The sequence below is a fragment of the Daucus carota genome, chromosome 7 (genome assembly GCF_001625215.2).
Source record: "Daucus carota subsp. sativus chromosome 7, DH1 v3.0, whole genome shotgun sequence".
NCBI classification, from domain to species: Eukaryota; Viridiplantae; Streptophyta; class Magnoliopsida; order Apiales; family Apiaceae; genus Daucus; species Daucus carota.
In genome coordinates this window covers 2,374,750-2,388,335 of record NC_030387.2, presented here as the reverse complement: position 1 = coordinate 2,388,335, position 13,586 = coordinate 2,374,750, and the positions used below count along the sequence as shown (strand labels likewise).

Here is a 13,586-nt window from a genome sequence, read left to right as displayed (position 1 = left end):
TAACTGCTATGCTAAAATTCACCCAAGTCTGTGATACAAATACTTATTATACTTCAGGTTGCAGCGCCATCTCAGTAAAACAGAAAGATTCCCACATGTAAATTCAACTAGTCAATCAATATGAGTCTACTATTAACATGCTTGTGCTAAGCATCCATTTATTTTTTAAACTCTCCAAGCTGCTAACTAAGTAGTAATGTTTAGATGAATTTATATTTTAAACATCTGCATCACTGCAAACAAGCAATCATATGTACAACATCTGACTACACTTGTGCAGAAAATTGCGATATTTTATGCGCCTATGTCCATCTCCACAAAAGGTGTGTAGAATTTTTTGTCAGATTTATGCACCCAAGTCGCGAACATCCACTTAATCTTGTTCCAGTATCAGATCGAATCTCCAGGGAAAATTGTTCAGTTTGCAGTATCCAGCAATATTTCCAACAGATGTAAAATTATAGTTTCAGAGACATGTATTTGGGCCATATTTCTATTTATTGAGTTTAATTGAACATTTTTTAATCTAATGGTGAGCTTATGTACTCTAGAACATAATATAAGTTTAATAAGTGCAGTTTTTAAAGCTGATAATGTTTACATTCTCGATGCGAGATTGGGAATTAGTTTAGTGTCTGTCAGAGTGATAAGTATTGGTTTTAGTATTGTGTTACTGTAGCTGAGAATTGCGTTATTGCTTACTAGGAAATAATCACAAATATATTGTTGCATTCCTGATATGTTATCCTCAATACGACTAAGCTACTTGCGGTCTCTGCATATCAATGCATACTATGTTAGAATATCACAATTTTAAAAGATTAAATGATCAAAGGACTTGTGAATCATGAATCAGTGACTTGCAGTTTGTCCCACATTATTTAAATTTATAAACCTATAGAGAGCAAAGCATATTATAGAAAAAATGTCTTGGGTTCTCTATTCTACATGTCTTGTATTCTCCCATGAATGTGGTATTTTGGGCCCTCCCTGTATTGCGTTGTGTGCTTGCTCTGCGATTCTCCAAATTCGCGAAGTTATGTACTACTAGGTATCTTGGCCTTGGTTGAATATTTTGTTTATGTCCTGTTGTAAAGCATGTAACGTTTGCCTTTTTGAGGCGAGTGCTAAATAGGTTTACTTTCTAGTAAGTCATAAGATTAGGAGTTTTTTTCTTTTAAAAAAAATGTGTTGCCACAGTGAAAAGTATCTAATAATTGCTTATAGAGGCATTGCGATAAGCACATATTACTTTCCCAATCGGTCACACCAAAAATGTTTCATTATTTGAGGCGCGGACAACATGAAGGAGAGGAGCTGGACAAAATATTATTTTTCTATCCAGCTGATATGCTGTTTTCAGCACAACTTTCTGTTATAGGGCTCAGTGAGGGGCTTATAACATTCACAAGGTCAGTATCCACCCTTTAGGTTTAGTGATGCCGATGTTATATCTTTAATCTTGTTACCTCATACTCTTGCTGCAACCACCCTACGACCCAATAAATGTGGATAGAATTTATGTGATGCGTTTCTGTTTTTTCTAAACAATTATGCCATAGATCAGATCACTTAGAAATTAGGAGAAAGAAATTAGATTATTTTTTGATTCCTTCAGCATGTATGCTCCTACATTGGTAGTCTTTCTCTTTCGTGTTTGTTGACTTGAGTTAGTTGTATGCAGAAAAATCTCTCCAGAAGCAGCTTGTGAGGTTATAGAAGCTGAAATGCATTCTCACGTTTTTTACGAGGCAGAACCAGATATTTGGATAGTACTGGTATGATGTTTCCCTTTAAACAATATAATTGCAAGTGTGCACATAAATCATCTAAAGGTATGATAGTTTAGAAGCTGACTATGGTCTAAAAGATGCTTAACAGAAATTTGTATGCTCCTGCTACTGGTTTCTGACTTTTAGATGTTCACTTGATCATTATCTGTTTATGTTATATGAATCAGTGAATAATTAGAAATTACTGAAATTTTGTGGATTGTTGACATCTGTAGTGATCATTATTAGTCCTCTATTTTGTTTTTGATTGTTGAGAAAAGTAAAGAGACAGAAGCGATCTGGCGAATTCCGTAGGATTCTTAAAGAAGTGCATTCTCTGTTTATGATGTTTCATGGATCTACAAGAGCATTACTTGATAAAGAACCAAGTGGTGGACTTGTACGAAAGCTTTTGTACTCTTTCGTCATGGATTACTTAGATGGAAAGGCACTATATTCTAAGATGTGTAGATTATTTAAAAGTCCAAGTTTTCAGAATCCTATAGTGTTAAAAATATTTTATTTGAAGTCCCTAATTGCCAGCATTTCACACGCGATCATCAATGGATTTTTGCTACTAGTGAAATATAAGAGTTGCTCTATCTCACACCTTATGTATAATTCTTCTATTTGAGGCAGATTTTCTTATTGGGAAAAAAATCCAGTTACCCAACTTCCGTAATACATTGAAGGAGCGGGGAACTGTACAAATGCTGACCGTTAGCCGTGAGGCTGCAATGGAGGTTCAGGTTGTCTTCTATATGTTTTTTTTCTTCATGTTGAGTTTGTCTGCATTTTATTAAGCATGCCCCGTTTCAACTTTAGATATAGTGATTCATTAAACACTCCTGCCTATATTTCTGAACACGTTTCATGTGTTAATGCTGTGTTGACTTTGGTGGACACCTCTCTACTTGCAAGACCCTCAGAGGCTCGAGAATCATTGGCTTTTGTTTTGTGTAAAGCACTGTTTGATTTACTAGTGTATAGTAGAAATAAGTTTCTTGTTTCTAAGCTGATTCTACTTGTTTGTGCAGTCGCTTGTCAGACTCTTAGAGTCGTGTTTGGGGAGTGCATCTTGCCACTCATCTTATTTCAGGACTTGCTGGTGTCTACAACTCTTTCTCCTGTATGATTAAATTCACTGCCTGTTTCTTTTCTTATTTTGTTAATGTTATGTGATACCTTACGTTTCCTCTGTACTGATTTTTTTTTTTTTAATTTCTAATCAGTTGAGTGATAGTTCAACAAAGTTTTGCTTGTTTGTGTATTATTTGTTATAGTTCTGAAATCTGAAGATATATGGTAACCAGATGATAATTTGTAGTCATAGTGGATTTGACTAATTATATTTGCATATAACACTAATTGACCACTTAACTAATCGTCCCTATAAATTGTCAGGATGATACTGTGAACCTCTATACTTATGCGATACTACGGTTGTCTCCTGCCTTCTCATCTGGATCAAGTACCTGGTCCTATCTGCGTAAAGGAAAAGCTGCTTCTCATACTACTGGTGCAGTATCTATGCTGGCCAATGCTGGTTCAGGTTTGGATCAATCTCATGGTTCTCGTGATTCCCATCCTGCTGGAGATAATAACCATGATATAACAAGACCGCTACAGCCTAACAAGTGGGCAAGGGAAAGGACGGTTTTCTTTAACTGAGATACGGAGTTCTTATGTTAATAATATGGTTCATAGCACGCCAGCAGTATGGCTTCAGCAAACAGAGGACTAGAGGAGAAGATGTATATCTTAGCTTACCAGCATAAAAGCCTTACTTTGATCTTACTCATACCTCTGATGTTTATTATGGATGGAGAGCAAGGTATCTCCATGGTGAAGCAGCAAGTTCTTGAAAATGTCAGTTGTTTAACTAAAGTGTGCATCTATAATATCTCTCCTTGACATGACTGAATTGATTTTTGTTAGGTTACATTTATTGTGAAAATATATGGTTTTAAAGTCCTAACATCCGGTAGCTGTACGCTGATGCCATAATTTGCTCTCAAAATCCACTGACTTTAATATTCAAACAAGTGAGTGATTGATGCATATCTTCAATGATTATTCTTGTCCATTAAATAGGCATCAGCAAAGATATTTAAAGTTGAAGAGAAACTATCAAAAGGATGGGCGGGTGAGAACGCATATCATGTCGGTGGTTATCGTACTTGCTGGTTGATGGTGATAGAAGCACATCTAGGGCTTCTCCACCTGGAAAAGTGACAACCCTAACAAAGGTCAGCATGTTTTCCTTAATTTATGTGATAATAAATTTTTGGACTAGTCTAATGTCTGTAATTCAGGCTTCAGTTAGCATTGAGGGCTTCTCTGTGAAATCATAGGTTTTGTACATGTGAAAGAGTAATTTATATGTTTTTACTTTTTGTGCAATGCGCTTAGGTTGTGTTCACTTGGAGTGAATGGAATGGAGGGAGAATGGAATGAATTTTGTACTCAAAAATGGTGTTGATCAAAGAAAATGTATACAATTTTCATTCCTTCAATCATTCCATTCCTACTATTTTAACTAGAATTCTATCCCACATGTTTTGGAAGGAATGCTCATTCCATCTCTACATCATATTTCTTTACAATCTTTATCACAAAAAATTGAACTCATTCATATTTAGTCACTATTAGCTCATACTTTCTCTTTCTCCATAAAATTTCTATATAATTTTCATTCCATTCTCCCCTCATTACATTCCATCCAAGTGAACACAGCCTTAGTGCTCACGTTGATTAATTTGGTAGATGTTATTTTCTCTTAGTTAAATGACCAAAGACTATTTTTTTATTATTAACCCTTGGAATCAAATCATTTTTGTGGAGTTTAATTGGACAATAGCTCCATTATTACAGGAATCTTTAGTTGCTGCGAGTAGACTTCAGGAAGAGGTTGATTTGGAGAAAGGCAGAGCCAAATGGGACAGCCCTGACCTTGAGAAAGAATTAGAAATATGCATTGGAGCAAAAAAATAATGCTTGGGTGATTGCTCGGGTAACAAGGGGCAAGGAACTTTATATGGTTCTTGAAAAAGCCAACGAAACACTTCTCTACGCTTCTGATGCTGTTGAGAAGTTCAGTAACAAGTAAGAAGTTTTCCTCATGTTTGTCAGTATTTAGTTATGGACTCGTGGAATGTTTTTAGTATTGTCATTACTCATATAATCAAGCTTTTAATTGTATACATCATTAATCTGTTCTACCATCTTTAGTTATGCAGGTACTGTAATGGGGCTTTTTCTTTTGAATAGGAGCAAGTATATTCTAGCACCTGTATCATGTATCCAGGCTGTACATCTTTACAATAGGATTCAATAAGGTTTGTCTGTTGTATTTCTTTTTAGTCTTGTGCAATTATAAGAATTTTGATCCTCCACACCATTATTGTACCAAGTGCTATTAGAATATTCTACTGAAGAACTTCTATTATAAATTCTTTCGAAGTAAATGCAGGGTTATGAAACTAGCATTGGACCCGTGGCTCTCATCACTTGCTAAATCAATTATCCTGCTAACTCCAAAATCCGCGATCTTAACTTCCATGCTGTGATTCACAAGCAGATTGGCAGGCTTTATATCACAGTGAACTATGTGTGTAGTATTGTGTAGATAATCAAGCCCCGTCAGTATTCTTCGTGCTACTTTGGCTATCATCTTCTCAGACAATGTACCATTGATTTTCACCAGATTTTGAAGACTTCAAGCCTCCATGTACTCCATGAGAATAGGCATCCATCCGGCCCCGAGTCGGAGAAAACAGTACCATGAAACTGACCGATATACGGACAATCAATAGACTCCAGATTTATGCACCCAAGTCACAAACATCCACTTAATCTTATTCCAGTATCACATCGAATCTCCGGGGAAAATTGTTCAGTTTGCAACAGCGGTATCCAGCAATATTTCCGCGGTTACCAGTTTGATCTTTGTGAATTCTATCTGTGCCTCAGATGTGCTGTTACACCTCAAGGAAGAACAATTCAACATCGGAGTCACCAAAACAATTCACTACACTATGTGCCACGTTTGAGTGTGGTGCATGTGAAACGGTTGCCGCAGACTCTTCTATTATGCTAATTGCAGGTTCTTCGCGTATATCCGGTGTGCTTTATCAACAACTTTAGTCTTGAGGTTAGCGACTACTTATCACTTTGAGATTTTAGACAAGTTGCTCTTAATTTATTAATTAAAACAGTGATGTTAGGTGTCCCAAATTTCTAAAATTTAGTTATCACATTCAATTGATTAAAAATAAATTAAAATTCACCAAGTGATTTATCAAAAATTAATTCAAGTATTTAATTTGCGTATGACTGACTCTTTGAGTGGTTAGAATCTTTATAAAACAAAGTAACAGAATAAATAGGATTATTCTAAAATTTAGTTGTGAAAGAATTAATATGATTAGGTCTAAAATTACGTGTAACCTTTGATTTTGTTAAAAATAAATAAAAGTTCAATCATTATTTCACCGGAGATTTGTTAACCTCTTTTAAAGACTAAAGTTATAAAACAAATATGATTGGTCTATAATTTATGTGTTACTATATTTTTTGTTGTTTAAAAAGAAATTAAATTTATTGATTTAAGAATACGTATTAGCCACATCTCGACGAAAAAAACTGTTAGAACTTGGAAGATTTAGGGGTCGTTTGGTTCGCGGGTTTCTGGAATGAGGTATGAGGTTTGTCTATTCCAAACCCGTACCAGGTGTTTGGTTGAGCAAAACAAAATCTGAAATCCATACCTTAAACCGCCAAGGTATGGGTTTTTGATACCCAAGTAGGGAGGTGGGTATGAGATGGAGGTATGAGCTATATTCATTTTTAATTTTTTTCCCTCTCTTTAAGTAATGAAATATTAATGTTTGATACAAAATTAAATCAATGATGCAAAAATATATGACAATAATAATTTTATTAATATTTTTAATTAATATATATTAATAACTTATTTTTTATAAAAATTGTATATATTGATTCCAGCACTCAACCAAACACATGATATCAGATATGATACCTCAAACTCATACCAGCTTAACCCGATTCCTCATTTCAACCCGATACCACTCCTCGAACCAAACGACCAGTAAATTCTATCTTGGCTCGACAAATAATTCGGGGATACAGCAAAAAAAGCGGTAAAGCGTGTCCGAACTTAAGTTTCGAGTCCACAATAACTAAAGTTTAACTAGTGCACTGCACTGACCGGTTCAGACTGTACAAACACTGTTTTGTAACAACAAGAAATGACAAGAATGAGTCTCTTCTCGTATCAAACCTGAGTTCGCTGTTTAAATAAGCCCATATTCCTAGTACAAACTACAAAAACTCGTATGTGCATTCATGTAACACAAAAAAAGGCACACCAAGCACGCGTTTCTCCCTCGTTTAACTTTCTCTACGCGGTCCGAACACACACATATATAACCATAGGTCGGCAATATCAATGTATCATCAAATTATAGCCATTTCAATTTTCAAAATTTCGTTCACCGAATTAAAAAAGTGAGAATGGCTTATAAATACTCAGTGCAATCTGCTTTGCCACAGCGTCGCGGAGGCGCTGGAGTAGCGCGAAGGTGGATTCCAGAGAGAGGCCAAGTTCTGCGGAATATTTTTAAAATGTTGGTTTCGTCATGTTCCAGAAGTTCATCGAGAGTTTGTCATGAACTATGATGATCATATGCAGGGGCTGATCTAGACACAAAATCTTACAGAGGCATCAAGCAAGTTTTCGGAAAACAACTATATATTTTCAAATTTTGGGGGGCACTTCTATAATTTTGTAAAATTTAGAATGATAAAAAAATGTAAAAAAAAAAAAATTAAGGGGGGCACGTGTTCTCCCGTGCCTCCTGATCATATGCAACAGGAGTGCTTGAGTTCATTTTTGATTTTGCATTTACTGTAACTCTGTAAGACTCTAGTAATGTTTGCAATAAATCGAGGCTCAATTTTGGTTTCAAGACTATAGTGAATCAAATAATTGTTTAGTTTAGACAAACAGTGGAGATTATCGGACAACCAAAGCCCAGCAGATTTTTCCAGGATTAGACGATTAGTGTATGAGAATGTCTGCTTTTGTTACTGTATCTTAGTACCGAGTATGTACGAGTCATGGTACTTGAAGTTGACTTTAAACATTCATGTTCTTTTTTTTTTAACGTAGGAACCCGCAGCCGCTACCCTTCGGGTGCGCACTCGGTAAACCCACGAGCTCACGCAATAGCATGTGCCAATGATTAAGAGCACTTGCAAGTTGCCATCTAGTTTTAATGCTAAACGAGTTGTGTTGACAAAGTCCTGCTGTTGAGGAGCAAAGCAGCTAAATAACTACTCCCCCGGAACGGTTGTATTAAGTAAGAGAAGCGCACACACTTTAATACTCCTCTAAAATATATAACTTATTTTTTGAATTTTTTTTGAATTTTTTTTTAAATATTAAATTTTTATTCAAAATAAAAAATCTTAAAAAATAAATTATAGAACCATATTTTATAAAAGCATCAAAGTGCGTGCCAAATAGTGATCGGATAAACACCAGATGGACAGAGGAATAGTAGTTACTTCTGCATTTTTTAATGATATTTTAGTGTTATTTTAAAAAATATTCTAGTGGGATGGTCTGAATTTGACAGATAGAATATTGTGTAAAATTTGTTCAAGAGCATCACTAACGAGGTTGGTTAAAATTCATCGACTAAATTGAACGATGTAAAATTGTTGAACACGCAAGATAGTGCGCTTAAATAGCTATATTTTTAAAAATAATATGTGATACTATTTGATAGTCAAATTGGACAACTTTGACTTCCATTTTCTTTTGTTTTCTTATACTTTACAGAATTTGAAAAATTCATATTAAAGCAGATAAAATGTACATTCTAGTAATATAAATTTTATTACATCTCTTTTTATATTTTATTTGCAATATTTGATCAAAATTTGATTAATCTAATCAAAAAAAAATCAAATACGAAAAAATTTGGAATGAAGAGAATACATCACTTCAATATAAAAATAAATTATGTGAAATTTATAAGTTTATCCGTACTTTATTTATGATGCGGTGTATTATATATTTTTATAAATTTCTTCCACATATGAGATTTTAAGGGATTATTCTTAATCCATCATCAAAAATTTTAATTTCAATTTCAATAATCTTCAGATATAATCAAAATTTATTTAAGTTCTTATACTCTATTGTTATTATGAGTTAAATATCAAATTAATTGTGAAAACATAAAAAAAAAATGAAGAATTCAATAAAAGACTGCTTGTATTTCCAAACATACATATTTCCACGTATATTTTTATAGTTTTAGTAATTAATTTGATATCCAGCTAAAACTGATGAATAAAGTAATTAATTCGATATTAGGTCTTATTATTAATACGCTAAAATCCAAATCGAAAACAATCGTTTTAGGCTCAGAGGTGAAAAGTATTTGGTAGCAAAGTTTTTAATTAGCGGGAACGTTTTTGGCTCAATATTTGTTTGTAGCTTGTTTCGAGTTTTTTTTTTCCTGTTAAATTGTTTGGAGTATTTGTTTGTTGCTGTTTCGATTTCGAGTGCTTTTTCCCCGCCCACTTCAGTTAATCTGAGCCGTTGGCTTAATTGGGTCCCAGCCATCCATGGACGCTGATGAGTGATGACGATCTAGCCTTTTTTTTGATACCCACTTTTTAGTTTGACAAGAATAAATAGACGTCGTTTTATCTGTTATTGAAGTTCTGAAGATACGAAATCAAGAAAGACAGAGCACAATGCACAGTACACAGAGGAGGTTGCAGTGGTGGTAATAAGCAAAGGTCTCTCTCCGTCCCTCCCTCTCTCTCCCTCCTTCTCTCTCTCTCTCTCCCCCTCTCTCTCTCTCTCTCTCTCTCTCTCCCTCCCTCCCTCCCTCCCTCGCTCTCTCTCTCTCTCTCGCTCTCCCTCCCTCTCTCTCTCTCTCTCTCCCCCCTCCCTCTCCCTCCCTCCCTCTCTCTCTCTCTCTCTCTCTCCCACTCCCGCCCATTTATGTTCTTGCATAATCACACACAAAAACATGTCTGCATATATTCTATTGTAATCTTTACATTTACACACTTTTGTTCTTGGCTTCTTGCTCAAGATTGAAGAAGTATGTACATCTGTTCAAGAATTTCATCCCCGCTCTCTATTTATTCGACCCTCTTATTTTTCTTGAAGCTTCTTTACATTATAATGATGAGATTAAAATTTCAGTCTTGTTTTATTACTCCCCATTTGTAATCTGTAATGTTACTTTGTAATGGAGAATTAAATTCCTGCTTGAGGTGATGACTTTAAATTATTCACATGTGTTTTTGGACCTATTGCTCAAGATCACTAGAATCGATTTTATTTCTCTGTATGTTGTATACTATTGACAATCTGATGTGCTGGTATCTAGACCATATTGCTGTTTTACATTGTTACATTGATTATGTTTTACGACATAAACATTGCTCGTTCTTTTAATCTTTTGGGTTTTGTTACTGATACATGTTTAATCTATTTAGAGAATGCTGATATGGGCTTGTTTTTCCAGTGCCAGGATTATAAAGTTTTTGAATAAAGCAATTTAGTTGATTTTCTTCATCAGATGGATGAGGTACATGACTATATATTATGAGTATATCCTGCATCTTTGATCCATTATCTTTCCGTTGGTCATGTTGGTGACTTGGCTGCAGTACGAATATCTTAAGAAGATCGGAGAAGGTTCCTATGGCACGGTTCACAAATGTCGCAAGTCAGTAAATGGCGAGATAGTAGCAATAAAAACCATCTTATTCTATGATTATGAAGGTGTCCCGCGCTCAGTCATGAGGGAGACTAATCTTCTCAAGCAGATGGATCACCCGAACATTGTCAAGTAATACTCCCTCAGTCCTCTTTTGCCTGTTATTCGCTTTTGTGAAACATATTGAAGTCTACAATCGTGGTCCATGAGAATGTAATCAAAACATTATTATGCTGCTCTGATTTCATAACTTTATATGCTTTTTCTTGAATGCTCAGCATCCTCAATTACTATGATATGTGAACCAATTTCAAACCTGGGCTATTTATTGCAATTCAGTTGTTTGTTTAAGTTTCTCTTCTGATTTAATAATAGTTTGTCTGTGTAACTTAACTCTTGTTTTCTGTTGTTTTACCTCTCCGCGTGTCCTGCATCAATGCATTCGTATATCATTATAAATATTTTGTGGCTACAGTTGTTTTTAAGGTAATTGATTTTACCCAGACTGCTGGCCAGCTTCAGCTAACTATCCCTAATTATTGGCTATGATTCAATTTTGTTTAAATGCGGAAAAATCTTGGGAAAGTTATTAACTGTAAATCAGTTAGTATATCCTTATAAAACATGTAATCAAAACCACTCTTGAAAACAATGTACATAGGCATAAGCAGTCTAATGATTCTTTTCATTCCTGTTTATACTGCTGTAAGTCTTTGATGTCACGATCCCCTTCCATTCACCTTCGTTTTTGTTTTGCATGCTCCTGTTTTGATAGAATTCCCACCAAATAGGTTCACAAAGTGGTTCTAGCTAATGAACATGATTAATTATATACATCTAATAATTGGTAAATTAGATGAACTTCATTTACACCTGACATTTTATGCAAAACCAGATATGGTTTTTTTATGAAATTGCCTGTATAAATTGTGCCAAGAACTACAATGTAACAGATTGCTGGAGGTGCTGACCGCTAACAACAAAGTCTCCCTCGTCCTTGAGTATGCTGATTATGATCTGCAGAAATTCATATTATCAGACCCTGCAAATACTCGGGATCCTCACTTCATAAAAGTAAGCACTAATGATCCAAAAACTTTTATCGGATCATTTGTAACATTCAAAAGTTTATCTACGTTAACATTGTGTTTTTTCTCGTATACTGTACTTTAGTTATTGCTGATCACCCTGCCAGTTTGTATATTTTCCACAAGGTTCCTTGAATCTTTTTTTCACATATATAAACACCTTTTTGCAGTGATATATAATTGTAATCTTTCTTCCTATTCTGTTTGAATTTTATGTGACTGCAAATGAAAAGCTCTTTTAATATGTAAGTAGTGTTCAGTCATCTAAACTGGGAAAATGATCTCCTCTCAGGTAGCTTGGTATACATATTCTATTCATTTTTATATCAAAGGTTTAAAGGTCTAGATGCAATTTCTCTACTTGCCAACATTAAATCTTGTTTAATCACGACTCTTACATCCTAACTGATAACCTCTATAACTTTTTTACTCACAGAGGCTTTTGCATGATATCTTATCTGGAGTCCAATACTGTCACAGAAACAGAATCATTCATCGAGATTTAAAGCTTGAAAACTTGCTAATTAATAGTCAAGATAAAATTGTGAAACTTGCGGACTTTGGATTATCCAGGACAATAGATACTCCTCTCGGACCACTTACAAAACAGGTATATATCACTTCCCAGTTTAATATATTAAATCTAATGCCAGATAGTTATTTCATTGGAGGTATGTTTGTGATTGGATTTCTTCACTCCTGATTTACAGTTTAATCTTTTGGATGTCATGCACAAATAAAGTCATATAATATGGTCCAGGTTGAAATTTCAGATAATTTTAACAACTTTGGCAGCACCTTTTGCAACCTTGTTTTATTGTACCCAAACCAACATAAATTTGTAATTTGGATTTTATATGCAAGCGCAATCCGAGTATATATTAGTACTCTTGTTCTTCCTTTACCAATTTAATCCTGACTTTGCTCCTGAGTCTTATTTGTCATATGGCTGATAATATCTTTTAGGTTGGAAACTTGAATCATATGGCTCCAGAAGCCTTGCTTGGCTCTGCTCAATACTCCACTCCTATTGATATTTGGGCTGTCGGTTGTATGTTTGTTGAAATCGTGACCCATCAAGATCTGTTTGCGGGCTTTTCGTCTTCGATATTGTTGGCAAAGATTGCCAGGTGAATACATTTAATACATAATGAATTGTCAACATAAATGATAATCATCCTTGTGTTTCGAATTTTAATTGACCTATTTGCATGAAGAACTATTGGCACACCGGACGAACAAATTTGGCCTGGAGTGACTGCAATGTTTCCACCTAACGTAATGCGACAACAGTTTCCTCCTAAGGTAACGCAGGATTCTGCATGCTTATTTTCGGTTGCCTTGTTGTAGCATTAAAGTTAAAAGAACCAACTTCTGATCATCTTCCTTTCGTGCTTCAGGATTTTGCTGAAATAGCTCCAGGTCTTGAACCAGCAGGAATCAATCTTTTATCTGTAAGTTTTTGTAAATTACGAATCCTCTTCATATCCATAAAATTGAAGATCTTGAATTGTAAGTAACGGCATTATGCTTATTGTTTTTAGAGAATGCTGCGGTGGAATCCTAGTGAAAGAATAACAGCTGCTGAAGCTCTTGCGCATGAGTACTTTGATGGTATTCAACCTCGGACATGACGTTCTAAGAATCAAATCTGTCTTTTCTAATGTTTACCAAAGAGATCACTGTGAATACATTTAGGTACAGAGGAGTAGAACTATGTTGCTGCTGCTGCTTGTCATTACCATCATTTACGTGATTTGTCGTAATTGTGTTTACCAACGAGATCACTGTCCATACATTTAGGTTGTGAATTCATACTGTTGTTCAAGCTAGCTGGAGTAAAGCTTGTATAAATCATTGTATTTGGTAGTCTGGTTATTTCTCTTCTTGGACACAAGTTTACAGTTTGTTGAGTTCATAAACAGATAAACTGAATGAAAGTATTGGTTGTT

At 34.9% G+C, this 13,586-nt stretch overlaps 1 protein-coding gene and 1 pseudogene across 1 annotated transcript; both read left to right on the top strand.

Moving 5' to 3' along the window:
- Window positions 1-32: 32 nt before the first annotated feature.
- On the top strand, window positions 33-5,257 carry LOC108196791 (vacuolar fusion protein CCZ1 homolog B-like; annotated as a pseudogene).
- A 4,239-nt stretch (window positions 5,258-9,496) lies between these two features.
- On the top strand, window positions 9,497-13,586 carry LOC108195528 (cell division control protein 2 homolog). Its single transcript, XM_017362499.2, has 9 exons — window positions 9,497-9,611; window positions 10,352-10,414; window positions 10,497-10,678; window positions 11,500-11,620; window positions 12,071-12,244; window positions 12,601-12,764; window positions 12,852-12,939; window positions 13,035-13,088; window positions 13,179-13,586. Exons 2-9 carry the CDS (start codon window positions 10,406-10,408, stop codon window positions 13,266-13,268), a joined length of 882 nt encoding a protein of 293 aa, XP_017217988.1. The 5' UTR covers window positions 9,497-9,611; window positions 10,352-10,405; the 3' UTR covers window positions 13,269-13,586.